The 17,795-nt window shown below is 44.3% G+C and overlaps 1 protein-coding gene across 1 annotated transcript in view; it reads right to left on the bottom strand.

The window, feature by feature from the left end:
• Positions 1 to 17,795, bottom strand: part of MAN2B1 (mannosidase alpha class 2B member 1) — a 39,514-nt gene that overhangs the window by 1,327 nt on the left and 20,392 nt on the right. The window contains exons 11-23 of the mRNA XM_075859117.1: positions 10,088 to 10,197; positions 9,617 to 9,724; positions 7,495 to 7,611; positions 6,913 to 7,101; positions 6,737 to 6,834; positions 5,049 to 5,166; positions 3,441 to 3,559; positions 3,258 to 3,359; positions 2,529 to 2,616; positions 2,201 to 2,281; positions 1,647 to 1,883; positions 925 to 1,074; positions 736 to 838 (exon numbers count right to left, since the gene is read on the bottom strand). Coding sequence (XP_075715232.1) covers positions 736 to 838; positions 925 to 1,074; positions 1,647 to 1,883; positions 2,201 to 2,281; positions 2,529 to 2,616; positions 3,258 to 3,359; positions 3,441 to 3,559; positions 5,049 to 5,166; positions 6,737 to 6,834; positions 6,913 to 7,101; positions 7,495 to 7,611; positions 9,617 to 9,724; positions 10,088 to 10,197 — 1,620 coding nt within the window. The remainder of the gene's footprint in view (positions 1 to 735; positions 839 to 924; positions 1,075 to 1,646; positions 1,884 to 2,200; positions 2,282 to 2,528; positions 2,617 to 3,257; positions 3,360 to 3,440; positions 3,560 to 5,048; positions 5,167 to 6,736; positions 6,835 to 6,912; positions 7,102 to 7,494; positions 7,612 to 9,616; positions 9,725 to 10,087; positions 10,198 to 17,795) is intronic.

The following is a 17,795-nucleotide window of genomic DNA, read 5'->3' as shown; positions in this document are numbered from 1 at the left end:
GGCTGTCAGAGCATTTCACAACAGCTAGAGAGCCACAGGCTGCACTGCAGGGAGCAAGTGCAAGAAGTAACTGCAGCATCTGAAAAACATGGTGTATTTTTTTTTGCAAAGTCTAAAGACCCTATGCACACAGCATCACGGTCCATGATTACGGGCACGGCCAGCCACCTGCATTTTCGGCCCGTGTGCCCATATAGGAGCGCTGTCTGTAATAGGGCATGACCTATCATTTGCTTAGCTTTTGGGGAGGCCTTTTACGGCCCGGAAACCTTCCCGTAAATAAACGGGAAGGTGTCCGTGGACAGAAGTGAATGAATCTGCAACTACGGACGATTTTTACAGTCGTGTGCATGGGGCCTTCCTCTACACCCGAGTGTGGTGAAAGTGGTAATTATTGGGCCAGATCATAAAATGATCGTTAACTTTTTATTTTGGGCTACATCATGTTTTATACACAACTTACAACCAGAGCTGCATTCAAAATTCCAATAAAACATCCAACAGCTAAGCGGTTATCTACTGCAACATTAGAAATGCACTATTGCATACATAATGTGTCTGATGTAAACACTACATCTCCCACAATGCATAACAGCATAGTAAGCGCAATACAGGAACTGAACCAGCGGGAGGATGCAGACTGAGCTGTGAATAGAACAGTTCGGGGGAGGGGTAATAAGATGTCATATTTTATTATCCTAATTTCTGTACAACACCGGCGCTTCAGTCACTCACCTCCCTCCGCTCTCCAGTACATGCGATTCATCTTACGCTTTGGCAGATTTGCTGACAGAGTCATTTCTTCCACCTCCGACAAGGAGAGGGTGGAGAACAGCTCCTGAGTAGGAAGAAACGAGGGCAGATTATGAGCCAGTAGTCCCCATACTACAGAATGTATGGATAAGCTAGACATAAAGGCCTCACCTGGAGATTGACAGCGACGGGTTGGGAGTAGTTACCACTCTCATGTACCTGGAAAGGATGCTCCAACCTCAGAATAAGCTTCTTTGGCTCATGCAGAGCGAGGGTGAGGAGGTGGACGTTGTTGGGGAGCGGAGTCCGGAGGGCTGAGAACTTTGGGAAAAGTGAGACGTTAGAGTGGAGTGACAATGGGAATTTTCCAGCAGGTTCCTGCAGTTATTAGGGGCCTATATCTGCCTTGGCCATCTGATCTGGTGTCACGGTCATAGCAGGCGGCAGTGTCGGTGGCCATGTCATTCAGTCAAAAGTGTAAGGGTTTTACCTACTGAACCCCAAAATCGGTATCAAGGTTCTTTCTCCCTCTCCCTCCTGGCCATAATATGTCACTTATGACTACTGCCCCTCAGAGAACAGGGCTTATGCGTGACTATCCGCTTGTAAGCTTTTCCAATGGTTGGACCCCCAACTCTCAAGAGTTAAAGGGTGTGTCTCACTAAGCAACCTCTTTCTATATACTCTATTAGAGCATATGGATGTCCGAGAGGGTCCCCCAATTAGAACCCCCATACATGAGCAAGATCAGTAGCTCCTGCCTTGGCGAGCCCGGCCTGTCCTTGTATTACTTCCCCAGTGATAACAGGCGATTACCGGGAGTTTCAGAAGACGGCAACCTCTATGATCGGTGATAACAGCTGAATAAAAAGCAACATGGCTCCTCCACTTACCTGGTTGGTCGGGCCCTGCTGTGGGCTATAGGGCACCCCATCTCCAGGGGAAAGGATAATTTGGGGGGACATGTATTCCTGTAGGGCCAGAATCCGATGCAAATCTGCAGAATCTTGTGGGGTGTCCAACATCAGCAAGTGTCTCCCCCTTATTACAATTCCCTCTCCATATAGCCCAGGCTCAAGCAGTGGCTCTCCCACCCCTCGGTAATCGTCAGACAGGAGACGTCGGTGAACCTGGCAGGTGAGAGAAGGATAACACACTTTATAGAAGTTACTTTGCAATCACTTTACTATTTTGGGCCCAAAAAAAAATTTCTTCATGTTTTTAGCAACTTTTAACATCCTGCTGGTTGCCCTTGGAAACAGACAGCAGATCAGCTCCACCCCATTGTCAGTCACGTGACCTAACCACTAAGGATTACAAGATGCATTGCTCTCTGGTAATAGGAATCCTGCAGAATTATGTTTTAGACATGACTGGAGACTTGGACAACTACAACCTCCAACAAAATAAGTTTGTTTTTTTTACTCCAGTTTACAATTGCACTCACCATAAGCTCCAACGATCCATCAGTGATGCTGGATCCTCCTTGTGATCGGTCCGTTAATACAGTCAACTGAATATTCTTGTCCTGCAAGAAAAAGAGCCCCTAAGACATCTGATGATATTAGATGGGGGCTACCTGGGCACCTTGTTTAGTATAATATGGTTTCTGTGGTTAAGACCATCCTGGGGGGCCGTTCTATAATCTCTTCTCATACTGAACCTCCAGACAGTTTAGTTAAGTTACTGGTTTGTTTCTCGCCCATTTTGAGTTGGTTCTATCCTTAAAGTAGGCTGCTGGGGGTTATCCTCCAGCTGATCTACACATCACTTACCTTAATATAAATCCGGCTGTTCACTGGGTAATAGTTTCCAGCTACTGGTTCAGTCTGCACGAGCGACCAGGTTTCCCGAAAGTTTCTCCTATATAAAAAGAAAATAATGTGAGGAGGGAGGAGCTGTGACATGGAGTCTGCTCCTCCCACCACAGGGTGACAGAAGGGAGGAGCTATGTGACATGGAGTCTGCTCCTCCCACCACAGGGTGACAGACAGAAGGGAGGAGCTATGTGACATGGAGTGTGCTCCTCCCACCACAGGGTGACAAGGGAGGAGCTATGTGACATGGAGACTGCTCCTCCCACCACAGGGTGACAGACAGAAGGGAGGAGCTATGTCACATGGAGTCTAATCCCTCCAAACGCATGAAGACACCGGAGGGAGGAGCTATGTGACTTGGCAATTGCCCCTCCTACCAAAGGGTGAAGGTAGGAGTAGATGTCACATGGAGAATAACCCCTCCCACCACAAGTGAACAGATCGGAGGGAGGAGCTATGTAGCATGGAATCTGCTCCTCCTACCACATGGTGACAGACAAGAGGGAGGAGATATGGGACTGAGAATAACCCCTGCCTCCGCCGGGTGACAGAGAGAGGGTAGATCTATGTGACATGGAGTCTACCCCTCCCACCATAGGGTGACAGACAGGAGGGACACTATGGGACATGAATTCTGCTCCTCCCACCATAGGGTGAAACCAGATACACAAATGGGCGAGTAGCCACCTCCTCTGCAGGACTTGTCTTCCATTTGCATCTGTATAAAACACGCCATTTGTCTGCAACTTAGAGTCAAAACGACTGATCACTTCTTTTCCCATGAGATCCCTGAAATGAGAAGACGACAACCATAAACGGATATGAGTATTCACCCTGGAAACACCCTCAGCCCCTTGACTTTGCACTCACCCAATAGGAATAGGACCGACTGTCCACTCCAGCTCCACGTATCGCTGGTCAGAGTACAGTCTGACTACTTGGGAGCACCATGAGGAGAAGTTCTGATAAACCTCCTGCACCAGAGAGTTCTGTGTAGAGAATGAGGAATTCAAAGAATTCTAATATACTGTGAATTTCAGCACCACATTTTTCAAGATCTCTGCTCACTATGAGTGAATGGAAACATTATTTTTACATCCAGAGACTGAAAACTCACACTGATCACATTCAGCTGTCACAAGTTACAGGAGAGCGGTCGGATACACTTTACGCACAATGCCCATGTGTCACTTGCACATGATCAGGAGAAGCAATCCTCTGTGAGCTAAACACAGCAGCAGGAAAAATTCCTCTCCAGGACTCCAGGGTAATAGCTCTTACCTACACTGATACATTGCAACAAACTGTAGCTATGTGAGCAAGACTAGTCAAAGGATATTACAGCTGACACCTCACACTAACGGCCGAGATCGGCGATAACTCTGATCTTGGCCATTTAACTGACTAGATGCAGCAGTCAACAGCAACTGTAGCATCTAAGCTGTTGACAGAGGGGGAGGCCCCTGTGTTACTCCTTGGGCCCCCCACAACATGATCACAGGGTGTGGATGGTTACCATGGCAGCCTGGGATCCTAATGAAGGCTCCCAGGTCTGCTATGATGGTGCTCCTGTTAATAGGAGCCGGTAAGAAGGACAATATGCAATCCATAGGGGGACTATAAAAAAAAATGTAAAGTAAATGGTTAAAGTTTTTAGTAATATACACAAAAAGTTAATACAAAACCCCAAAAAAGCAAACAAAAAACAAAAAAAAAACCTGACAGGGTGAATGCCATGTTATTTTGGTCACCTTACCTACAAAAAGTAATGGAATAAAAAGTGAGCAAAAAGTTGTATGTACCCTGAAATGGTACCAATAAAAGCTACGTTCCCCACCCCCAGTATAGAAGCGCTCACACCGCCCCATCAACGGAATAATGAAAAAAGTTCTGGCTCTCAGAATATGGCGACACAAAACAACTGTTTTTTTTTTAACAAATAAATTTGGTATCGCCGTAATCGTATTGACCTGCATAATAAAGTCGACATGTCTTTTACCATACGATGAACGCTATAGAAACGAAACCCATAAAACAAAAGGCGGAATATATTCATATTTATTTTCTATTCCACCCCACAAACACTTTTTCAGTACATTACATGGTGCCACTAAAAGCTACAACTCAAAAACAAGCCCTCATACGGCTACGAGGACAGAAAAATTAAAAAAATAAATAAATCATGGATTTTGTGAGGCCGCGGAGTAAGAAACGAAAATGAAAATGGCTGCAGTAAAAAGGGGTTAATGTCATATCTAATATGTGATCAGCAGGCTCTGACCGCTGGGAACCCCGACGATACCGAGAAAGAAGCGGCTTTGACTTTTTCTAAAAACTTCACTGGCCATGAGGGTCCCATCGGACAAATCTGATCAAGATGCCATCAAAGCTTATGGTGAGGAAACCCCATTAAATCTCAATATTTTTCACATGGAAAGAAAATATTAATTTTAGCAACAATATAAAGCTGCCCTTCACCTGCACCAGGTAACTGCGGACAGTCTGTGTCACAGACACAGGCGTTGATTGGTTGGGTCTGAAGATATACGCTCCTGAGGCCTGCAGGCTATCGACATTCCCAATACTGGCGTTGTACCTGCAAAGAAGAGGAACATAAGAACCTTTTACGTAAGTGCATCAGGGATTAATTTTTTGGAGGGTTTAATATGAAGGTTACGCATCTTCTGACATAGCTCTCATCTGTGTGTGGGGTCTGTGATATAAAACCCCCCCACCCCTTCCCCCCCCCTACTAAATGTATAAAAGTATATCAAAGGAAACCGGCCAGAAGAAATGTAGAAAATTCTCTTTAAACGCACATAAAAATGTGAAAAACTATTTTTCAGGTCTTTATTTTTTTTTTTAGGTTGAGATAGGATTGTTTGAAGTTACAGCCTGAGGCTGCACTACTGAGAGATTCTGATGACATCGTGTCACCTTCTGATTTCTATTAGCTGAAGTGTTGTCATGAGGACCTTGTGTGGATCCAAATACATCAACGAACACTTATAGAGTATAACTGTATGTGAAGACAAATCAAATCTCCCAAAAGGGAAAAATAATGACACCAAGTACAGTAAGTAACTTGCAAAAAATATAAATTCTTTATTACAATATACATAAGAACATGTTGGCCATCAGGACCTAAAAACCACAGACAATTAAAATATACAATGTGGAGAACATGAGGCTACTCAGAATGGCCTATATTCAACATTCAATAATACCAGACAGGGTCACTATGACAGTCATGCTATAAATGTACAGTACAAGGATAACAGAAACCGCAAAATGTGTCTCCAGAAAGCATGCTGAAACAGAACAATGTAATACAGACCCTGTAAAAAATAGTATACACGAGAGACTTGTAGCTAACACTGAAATCTCAGTGTAAATAAAGTGGTATAGAGACCAGGGTATCACCAAAAATCAGAGTAGGTCCCAGAAGCCATACCAACCCGTGTATTGCATATCAAGCCAAAAATGAGCTCCACAGCAAGAGCCCCGGGGCTCTTGATATGCAATACACGGGTTGGTATGGCTTCTGGGACCTACTCTGATTTTTGGTGATACTTTATTTACACTGAGATTTCAGTGTTAGCTACAAGTCTCTCGTGTATACTATTTTTTACAGGGTCTGTATTACATTGTTCTGTTTCAGCATGCTTTCTGGAGACACATTTTGCGGTTTCTGTTATCCTTGTACTGTACATTTATAGCATGACTGTCATAGTGACCCTGTCTGGTATTATTGAATGTTGAATATAGGCCATTCTGAGTAGCCTCATGTTCTCCACATTGTATATTTTAATTGTCTGTGGTTTTTAGGTCCTGATGGCCAACATGTTATGTATATTGTAATAAAGAATTTATATTTTTTGCAAGTTACTTACTGTACTTGGTGTCATTATTTTTCCCTTTTGGGAGATTTGATTTGTCTTCACATACAGTTATAGGTATTTATTGTCTGTTTTTCCTTGATATGTGTGGACGTTTACTATAACGTTTATCGTTAGGTCTGGTTCTATATAGGTATTCATGAACACTTATAGAGTCTTTGGAATTTCACAACAACTTGAAAGCCCCAGATTGCAGATTACAGGATAATAAATACTTATCCATTAGGAAAGTATTCCAGTCAATGAAAGCACAGGAAGGATTCTCACCAGTAAAAGCTGTGTGTTAAAGGTAAAGAGATCCCCTTCTCCAGATTGTGAATGCCTGAGATTAATCCAGTTTCTGGGTGAAATTCTACTCTGTAATACTGGAGAGAGAGGGGGAAGAGTCAGCGGATTATTGACAAGCAGGGCTGGAGCTCAAATATTATAACGCTACAAGGAACCTTATTCTCGATCTTTGTAGGACTCGTCCTCTTCTTGGTCCTTGTAAAGAATCTCTCCTGGGCGGACACTTTCTGAACGGTGAACTTGCTGAAACCCAATGGTGGGATTTGGGCCTGGAAAAGGAGCTCTCGTTCGGCTGTTCCCCGATCTCTCCGGACGTCCTTTGTGAATTTAGAAACTGGAGTTACCTAGAAATAAATAGTCCAAAGGAGTTCACATAACCCTTTTATAGCAGATTTTCATAAATGGTGGGTGCCCTGGGTCTTACAGTCATGGTTTAGATGGGGTGGGGTATTCCAAGAAGCAAGAACCCCACTACAAAGAACATAAAAAGTCAGAGATGTCCATTTTAAAAAACCCTTTAAAAAGGGGGGGGAAAAAACAACTAAATTCAGTTTCTATGGCAATGTTCAGTTATCTTTAAAAAGCACTAATCAAACCCTTCCTTGAGATTGCTGCACCCCACAAATAGAAATGCCCCCCTTCTTTGCTAATCAGATCACCTCAATTATTAAAGTGTGCCCCCAGTGAGGATTGGATCAGTTTAATGCTCTAATCTGAAGAAAAACATCACATCTCACCTCACTGGTCACGGCTTCCACGGAGGGACCTTTTACTGTATAGGCGACACCATTGACTGGAAGACGAACGTTCCATGTGACCGCGCGTCCCAGAGGATTATACAGGAACACATTAAACTGTAAGCAAATAAGGCTAAAATTAAGAGGCAGAACTAAGATGCATGATGAGAAACCATTTTGTTTAAATATAGAATTAATCTCCATAAAAACTGGAGTCACTGTGTACATACATTACATTACTTATCCTGTACTGATCCTGAGTTATATCCTGTATTATACTCCAGAGCTGCGCTCACTATTCTGCTGGTGGAGTCACTGTGTACATACATTACATTACTTCCCCTGTACTGATCCTGAGTTACATCCTGTATTATACTCCAGAGCTGCACTCACTATTCTGCTGCTGGAGTCACTGTGTACATACATTACTTATCCTGTACTGATCCTGAGTTAAATCCTGTATTATACTCCAGAGCTGCACTCACTATTCTGCTGCTGGAGTCACTGTGTACATACATTACTTCCCCTGTACTGATCCTGAGTTACATCCTGTATTAGACTCCAGAGCTGCACTCACTATTCTGCTGGGGAAGTCACTGTGTACATACATTACATTACTTATCCTGTACTGATCCTGAGTTACATCCTGTATTATACTCCAGAGCTGCACTCAGTATTCTGCTGGTGGAGTCACTGTGTATATACATTACATTACTTATCCTGTACTGATCCTGAGTTACATCCTGTATTATACTCCAGAGCTGCACTCACTATTCTGCTGGTGGAGTCACTGTGTACATACATTATATTACTTATCTTGTACTGATTCTGAGTTACATCCTGTATTATACTTCAGAGCTGCCCTCACTATTCTGCTGGTGGAGTCACTGTGTACATACATTACATTACTTCCCCTGTACTGATCCTGAGTTACATCCTGTATTATACTCCAGAGCTGCCCTCACTATTCTGCCGGTGGAGTCACTGTGTACATACATTACATTACTTCCCCTGTACTGATCCTGAGTTACATCCTGTATTATACTCCAGAGCTGCCCTCACTATTCTGCCGGTGGAGTCACTGTGTACATACATTACATTACTTCCCCTGTACTGATCCTGAGTTACATCCTGTATTATACTCCAGAGCTGCACTCACTATTCTGCTGGTGGGGTCACTGTGTACATACATTACATTACTTCCCCTGTACTGATCCTGAGTTACATCCTGTATTATACTCCAGAGCTGCACTCACTATTCTGCTGGTGGAGTCACTGTGTACATACATTACATTACTTCTCCTGTACTGATCCTGAGTTACATCCTGTATTATACTCCAGAGCTGCACTCACTATTCTGCTGGTGGAGTCACTGTGTACATACATTATATTACTTATCTTGTACTGATTCTGAGTTACATCCTGTATTATACTTCAGAGCTGCCCTCACTATTCTGCTGGTGGAGTCACTGTGTACATACATTACATTACTTCCCCTGTACTGATCCTGAGTTACATCCTGTATTATACTCCAGAGCTGCCCTCACTATTCTGCCGGTGGAGTCACTGTGTACATACATTACATTACTTCCCCTGTACTGATCCTGAGTTACATCCTGTATTATACTCCAGAGCTGCCCTCACTATTCTGCCGGTGGAGTCACTGTGTACATACATTACTTCCCCTGTACTGATCCTGAGTTACATCCTGTATTATACTCCAGAGCTGCACTCACTATTCTGCTGGTGGGGTCACTGTGTACATACATTACATTACTTCTCCTGTACTGATCCTGAGATACATCCTGTATTATACTCCAGAGCTGCACTCACTATTCTGCTGGTGGAGACACTGTGTACATACATTACTTATCCTGTACTGATCCTGAGTTACATCCTGTATTATACTCCAGAGCTGCGCTCACTATTCTACTGGTGGGGTCACCGTGTACATACATAACATTACTTATTCACTTGAGCATGACTCTCTCTGGAGTTTTCTTGAATTCCGGAGTCATGCATGGAGTGTTCCTTTAAGTCTTTCTGTGGTCTTGAAATTAAATTGGATGACACAATATGTAGAAGACTTGTACCAGAGCAGTGAAGGAGGAGACTGACTCACACTTTTAGCCGTCTCGGTGGTTGGGCAAACACTGATATTCAGCAGATTGCAAAACGTGAAACTTTCCTTGGTCCTCGTCAGACTGGAGAGAGCGTTACTGATCACAACCTGCAAGACGCAAACAGGACAAGAGATGCTCAGAGGGCAGAATAACGTTATACAACTAACATACTCCTAGTGCGTGGTCTCTGTGTGCCTACTATATTGCCAGCGGATACAGCGTTGATAACAGACATTACAATATTATAGCATATTTGAGATAAGGAGCATGTACATTAAAATGTCGCCACACTCGCTCCGAGAATCGGTATGAATTTCAGTACCAATTATAAGTACATCAGAGAGTCCCCTTTAAATATTATTACAAACTGAAGTCCCAAATGAGACCAGATATAATAAACCTTCACCGAAATCCAATTGACATCCCATATGATGCAATTCTTCCAGTGTTTGAGAACTGAGTGAGGTTACCTGGCATGTCTCCCAACCTTTATACAGCCGCAAGGTGTAGTCATCATTCACAAGCTGCTTTGCTGTACCTGTGACAGCATCATGGTGCTGCGCTACCCCCATAGCACGTCCTGAAATACATAAGTTATAGGTAATAAAACTAGTCAGGAGCCGGGTTACTGTAATAAGATGTTACAGGGTAATAAGAGGATCAGGAGCCGGGTTACTGTAATAAGATGTTACAGGGTAATAAGAGGATCAGGAGCCGGGTTACTGTAATAAGACGTTACATGGTAATGAGAGGATCAGGAGCCGGGTTACTGTAATAAGATGTTACTGGGGTAATAAGAGGATCAGGAGCCGGGTTACTGTAATAAGATGTTACTGGGGTAATAAGAGGATCAGGAGCCGGGTTACTGTAATAAGATGTTACAGGGTAATAAGAGGATCAGGAGCCGGGTTACTGTAATAAGAGGATCAGGAGCCGGGTTACTGTAATAAGATGTTACAGGGGTAATAAGAGGATCAGGAGCCGGGTTACTGTAATAAGATGTTACAGGGGTAATAAGAGGATCAGGAGCCGGGTTACTGTAATAAGATGTTACAGGGGTAATAAGAGGATCAGGAGCCGGGTTACTGTAATAAGATGTTACAGGGTAATAAGAGGATCAGGAGCCGGGTTACTGTAATAAGATGTTACAGGGTAATAAGAGGATCAGGAGCCGGGTTACTGTAATAAGATGTTACATGGTAATAAAGAGGGTCAGGAGTCGGGTTACTGTAATAAGATGTTACATGGTAATAAGAGGGTCAGGAGCCGGGTTACTGTAATAAGATGTTACTGGGTAATAAGAGGATCAGGAGCCGGGTTACTGTAATAAGATGTTACTGGGTAATAAGAGGATCAGGAGCCGGGTTACTGTAATAACATGTTACAGGGTAATAAGAGGATCAGGAGCCGGGTTACTGTAATAAGATGTTACAGGGTAATAAGAGGATCAGGAGCCGGGTTACTGTAATAAGATGTTACTGGGTAATAAGAGGATCAGGAGCCGGGTTACTGTAATAAGATGTTACTGGGTAATAAGAGGATCAGGAGCCGGGTTACTGTAATAAGATGTTACTGGGTAATAAGAGGATCAGGAGCCGGGTTACTGTAATGAGATGTTACAGGGTAATAAGAGGATCAGGAGCCGGGTTACTGTAATAAGATGTTACAGGGTAATAAGAGGATCAGGAGCCGGGTTACTGTAATAAGATGTTACAGAGTAATAAGAGGATCAGGAGCCGGGTTACTGTAATAAGATGTTACAGGGTAATAAGAGGATCAGGAGCCGGGTTACTGTAATAAGATGTTACAGGGTAATAAGAGGCTCAGGAGCCGGGTTACTGTAATAAGATGTTACAAGGGTAATAAGAGGATCAGGAGCCGGGTTACTGTAATAAGATGTTACAGGGTAATAAGAGGATCAGGAGCCGGGTTACTGTAATAAGATGTTACGGGGTAATAAGAGGATCAGGAGCCGGGTTACTGTAATAAGATGTTACAGGGTAATAAGAGGATCAGGAGCCGGGTTACTGTAATAAGATGTTACAGGGTAATAAGAGGATCAGGAGCCGGGTTACTGTAATAAGATGTTACAGGGTAATAAGAGGATCAGGAGCCGGGTTACTGTAATAAGATGTTACAGGGTAATAAGAGGATCAGGAGCCGGGTTACTGTAATAAGATGTTACAGGGTAATAAGAGGATCAGGAGCCGGGTTACTGTAATAAGATGTTACAGGGGTAATAAGAGGATCAGGAGCCGGGTTACTGTAATAAGATGTTACAGGGTAATAAGAGGATCAGGAGCCGGGTTACTGTAATAAGATGTTACAGGGGTAATAAGAGGATCAGGAGCCGGGTTACTGTAATAAGATGTTACAGGGTAATAAGAGGATCAGGAGCCGGGTTACTGTAATAAGATGTTACAGGGGTAATAAGAGGATCAGGAGCCGGGTTACTGTAATAAGATGTTACAAGGGTAATAAGAGGATCAGGAGCCGGGTTACTGTAATAAGATGTTACAGGGGTAATAAGAGGATCAGGAGCCGGGTTACTGTAATAAGATGTTACAGGGGTAATAAGAGGCTCAGGAGCCGGGTTACTGTAATAAGATGTTACATGGTAATAAGAGGATCAGGAGCCGGGTTACTGTAATAAGATGTTACAGGGGTAATAAGAGGCTCAGGAGCCGGGTTACTGTAATAAGGTGTTACATGGTAATAAGAGGATCAGGAGCCGGGTTACTGTAATAAGATGTTACAGGGTAATAAGAGGATCAGGAGCCGGGTTACTGTAATAAGATGTTACATGGTAATAAGAGGATCAGGAGCCGGGTTACTGTAATAAGATGTTACATGGTAATAAGAGGATCAGGAGCCGGGTTACTGTAATAAGATGTTACAGGGTAATAAGAGGATCAGGAGCCGGGTTACTGTAATAAGATGTTACAAGGGTAATAAGAGGCTCAGGAGCCGGTTTACTGTAATAAGATGTTACAGGGGTAATAAGAGGATCAGGAGCCGGGTTACTGTAATAAGATTTTACAGGGTAATAAGAGGATCAGGAGCCGGGTTACTGTAATAAGATGTTACAGGGTAATAAGAGGAGCAGGAGCCGGGTTACTGTAATAAGATGTTACAGGGGTAATAAGAGGATCAGGAGCCGGGTTACTGTAATAAGATGTTACAGGGTAATAAGAGGATCAGGAGCCGGGTTACTGTAATAAGATGTTACAGGGGTAATAAGAGGATCAGGAGCCGGGTTACTGTAATAAGATGTTACAGGGTAATAAGAGGATCAGGAGCCGGGTTACTGTAATAAGATGTTACAGGGTAATAAGAGGATCAGGAGCCGGGTTACTGTAATAAGATGTTACAGGGGTAATAAGAGGATCAGGAGCCGGGTTACTGTAATAAGATGTTACAGGGTAATAAGAGGCTCAGGAGCTGGGTTACTGTAATAAGATATTACAGGGTAATAAGAGGATCAGGAGCCGGGTTATTGTAATAAGATGTTACAGGGGTAATAAGAGGCTCAGGAGCCGGGTTACTGTAATAAGATATTACAGGGTAATAAGAGGATCAGGAGCCGGGTTACTGTAATAAGATGTTACAGGGTAATAAGAGAATCAGGAGCCGGGTTACTGTAATAAGACGTTACAGGGTAATAAGAGGATCAGGAGCCGGGTTACTGTAATAAGATGTTACAGGGTAATAAGAGGATCAGGAGCCGGGTTATTGTAATAAGATGTTACAGGGGTAATAAGAGGCTCAGGAGCCGGGTTACTGTAATAAGATATTACAGGGTAATAAGAGGATCAGGAGCCGGGTTACTGTAATAAGACGTTACAGGGTAATAAGAGGATCAGGAGCCGGGTTACTGTAATAAGATGTTACAGGGTAATAAGAGGATCAGGAGCCGGGTTACTGTAATAAGATGTTACAGGGTAATAAGAGGATCAGGAGTCGGGTTACTGTAATAAGAAGTTACAGGGGTAATAAGAGGATCAGGAGCCGGGTTACTGTAATAAGATATTACAGGGTAATAAGAGGATCAGGAGCCGGGTTACTGTAATAAGATGTTACAGGGTAATAAGAGAATCAGGAGCCGGGTTACTGTAATAAGACGTTACAGGGTAATAAGAGGATCAGGAGCCGGGTTACTGTAATAAGATGTTACAGGGTAATAAGAGGATCAGGAGTCGGGTTACTGTAATAAGAAGTTACAGGGGTAATAAGAGGATCAGGAGCCGGGTTACTGTAATAAGAGGATCAGGAGCCGGGTTACTGTAATAAGAGGATCAGGAGCCGGGTTACTGTAATAAGAGGATCAGGAGCCGGGTTACTGTAATAAGAGGATCAGGAGCCGTGTTACTGTAATAAGAGGATCAGGAGCCGGGTTACAGTAATAAGATGTTACAGGGGTGGGGGCGTGGCCTGGACATGGAGCTGGTGAGACGCGTGGTGTGAGAGCTCCTGTTCCCTGACCGCTCCCAAGCCTGATTAACAGTGTCTATTTGCGACACACATCGCACTAAAGCAAAGGGGATCACACACCAAACCCCCGACACCCGCGACTGCCAGCATCTCAGGCCCGTCTCTCCAATATGGCGGACCGTACCGGCGCCTCAGGGACACCGCCTCAAGGAAAGACAACTCCTCCAGACCAGCCGCAGGATAGCTCGTCGGAGCCTCTGAGGGGTGAGTCAGCCTCTAACCCGGCAACAGCACTTATTATGGGCCCTGAGATACAGGCACTTACGGCACAAATGGCGGCCATACCCACTAAACGGGACATGGAGGGTTATATTTCCCGCCTTGAAGCAGTTTGCAAAAATGAGATCCGCTCCTTGAAGGAGGACATTACCCATATTAATGAATCTGTGGAAGCCATTGAAGCAAAGACACAGGAGCTCCAGCAGAAACAGGCCTCCCAGCAAATTTTATTGGATCAACACTCTGCACATATACAAATGCTGTTTGATATGAGGATGATGCAGAGAATAGAAATAGGAGGAACAATATCAGGGTCAGGGGTATCCCAGAAGCCACGGGGCCCCAGGACCTCGTTCACACGTTACAGGGCATATTTAACATGTTGCTGGATAGACCTGCAGATTCCCCAGTGGAAATTGACAGAGCTCACCGCACCCTGGGTCCAAAAAGCATGGATTTGGCCAGACCACGAGACGTGGTGTGTAGAATCCACTTTTTTCAACTTAAAGGGATCCGGTCATCAACATCTTACCTGTTAAACTCGCCTGACCCCTCAATGGCCGCAGCTGTCCAGAGTGCGTTCCTGTTCTCTTCTTTCCTGAAGTCCTCCTCTGTCTGTAAATATCGTCATTTCAACTTTTCCCGCCTTTTATGGTAATTATTTTCCCCTCTGGGATGCAGCTTCTTAACCCCGCCCACCGTTGCCACCTGTCTGGCCCTGACTGGCTAAGGAGCGGTCAATCAAAAAGAAGGAGGTGGAGTCCACTCTGAGACGCTGGAGGAATGAAAATCTGACTCTTTTCAGATGAAGATTTGACTTTCTGCTCATTTGCATACGGCGTGGGACCACTGAGAAACGGAATACTAAAGGTACAGAACTTACTTAGAACATATTTATAGCTTAGATGACAATGATTTTTCACCCACTTTCACCAGGTATTGCTGGCTTTATAGCTAAAATGCTGGTGACAAGTTCCCTTTAAAGAATCTATAATGAGGCAAGCTCGTAACAGGGGTACACTGGACTTCGATGAGGCTCCGGTGCAATTACTGGCGGATCTTTCTCGTTCCACTCTGGCAAAAAGGAGAGCATTACTACCCCTACTTGTCGCACTTAGGGAAAAAGATATCCAGTATTCATGGGGGTACCCCTTCCAACTACAAGTACGCCGTGGATCCTCCTTGTATTCTGTCTATTCTCCGGAGGATATCCCTGAATTCCTCGCTGCCCTGGATCTCCCACAGATTTCCATTGCAGATTGGCCGTATTTTCCTCCAATGCCGCAGCGTATGCCACGACGTAATTATAGGATGGATCATTCCTTGACCCCTGCGAGACGCAGAAGAGTGCAGGGCCCGGTGGCTCCCACCCATGCTTCTCAGGAATCTTGAGGTTGCTCCTTTGTTGCGCCCCTGTTGTTTCCCTGCCTCCATAGTGCCTTACTGATGTCTGCAGCGGTCATGACATGAATGGTCGCTTATGTCGGACTCTGTTCCTCGGGTCCCGAGATGTGGCCTCTCTGCCAGCTATATCATCGGACTTACCTGCCTCACGGGACTGCTTATGCTGAACCACAGATGTCTGCTACCTAGATTTCGGCTGCAACCAGGTCAAGATTGCTGGAATAAGATGTTGGGACATTTTGCTTCTACGATAATGAGTTGTTTGGGGTTACTCATTTTAGTCCTAATATGCTGCATGGGGGATGGTGGGGAAGGGGAATACATTGTGGATCTATGTTATTTCGTTACCGATTAGAGTGGACTCCTAAGACGGGATCATGAGTACAAACCTCCTCCCATAAATTTGGCCAGGGGGGCTTATATAGACCACCTCACACCAGGTCTGAGAATAGTTTGGATATGGTGAGAGGAGGACGACAGAACTTAAGGTCTACAGGTAGTCCATATTATATATATATATATATATATATATTATATATATATATATATCCGCCACGCGGGTTTCGGTGTTAAACCCCCCCCCCCCCCCGGGTGGGACCCTAATCTGAAATAACTGGCAGTTTAGTTGGAATAGCAGCTTAAATCTTTTCCTTTTTGGGCATGGGAGCCTTTAGATACTGTACATGGCATCTTTGCTAAGGGGCGGTTCTTCTCCAGGGAGGTAGTTGGTGCTAGGCCTACAATAGCTAGGTGCGGCTTGTATCGGACCATTACTGTTTGAAGATGTGATTGTTTAAATGTGTGTCTATACAAGGTATCGGGCATGTGGGAGTTGGTCGGGAGCTTCCTTCTTCCATAGTCCAGTCAAACCCACACTTAGGGCGTGTTCGGTTGAACACTTTACTTTAACCTCTTTCCCCTAAACAGAGTAGTTTTGGGGCTGGATCACTGTCTGTGGTGAATCCATTAGTTCACTGACTCTTCTCCTGTCCCCTCTTACCCCTCTCCTTCTCTTTCCCAGATGGAGTCCTTAAAATGTTGCTCATTGAATGTTCGGGATTTAATACCCCGCAAAAACGTGCTCAAATTCTATATCACATGCATAAACAACGTGTTCAGATTTTACTTTTGCAGGAGTCTCATTTCAGGACCGACCATGTGCCCACTCTGAAACATCGATACTATACGCAGTGGTTCCATAGTACCAACCCTGATGCGAAATCCAGAGGAGTGAGTATCGCTATACATAAATCTCTTCCGGTCTCGGTTGTTGCTACCCAATATGACACCCAGGGGCGCTTTGTATTTCTGAAACTTTGAATCTGTGAGCGACTGTTCACTGTAGCGAACTTGTATCTCCCTAATCATGACCAGGTGCGCGTATGCAGGGGTTATTTAACGGAACTCTCCAAATTTGCAGAAGGTCTTCTGGTAACTGCAGGAGATTTTAACTTCACAATGGACAGGGTTACGGACTCCTCCTCGGGCCGATCCTCCGTTTCCGCTTCTCAATTGTCTTCCCTCAAGTCTAAGCTGTTCGCCATGCAAATGGTAGACGTATGGCGGATTCTCAACCCCCAAACACGGGACTACACCTTCTACTCTCCGGTACATGATATGTACAGCAGGAAAGATGTTTCTTATTAGCCATCATTTACTTTCCTGGTCTCCGAAGTCTCAGATTGGAACTATGATCTGGGCTGATCATGCGCCTGTTTTCTTGTCTCTTACCCTCCCAGACACTAAACGGCGGGAATGGCATTGGCGGTTGAACCCCCATCTTTTGAGGGACGCGGTTTGCCAAACGGCCATTAATAGATCCATTTCGGAGTTTCTGGATCATCATGAGGTGGACTCCACTCCTCTGCCGGTTCAGTGGGAGGCGTTGAAAAGTGTATTGAGAGGTATATTCATACAGCAAGGCTCGAGACTGAAAAGGGAACGGGCCTTCAAGATAGAAAAGCTCTTGTCCCAGATACGGACTCTAGAGATCACTCACAAACAGTCCCAACATCCTCAGACTTTGGCGGAGCTGCTAGAAGCTCGAAACTCTTTGAGAGATTT

This window comes from Rhinoderma darwinii, chromosome 3 (assembly GCF_050947455.1).
Source record: "Rhinoderma darwinii isolate aRhiDar2 chromosome 3, aRhiDar2.hap1, whole genome shotgun sequence".
Taxonomy (NCBI): domain Eukaryota; kingdom Metazoa; phylum Chordata; class Amphibia; order Anura; family Rhinodermatidae; genus Rhinoderma; species Rhinoderma darwinii.
The sequence above is the reverse complement of the archived record's forward strand: the minus strand, read 5'-3'. Positions and strand labels throughout refer to the sequence as shown.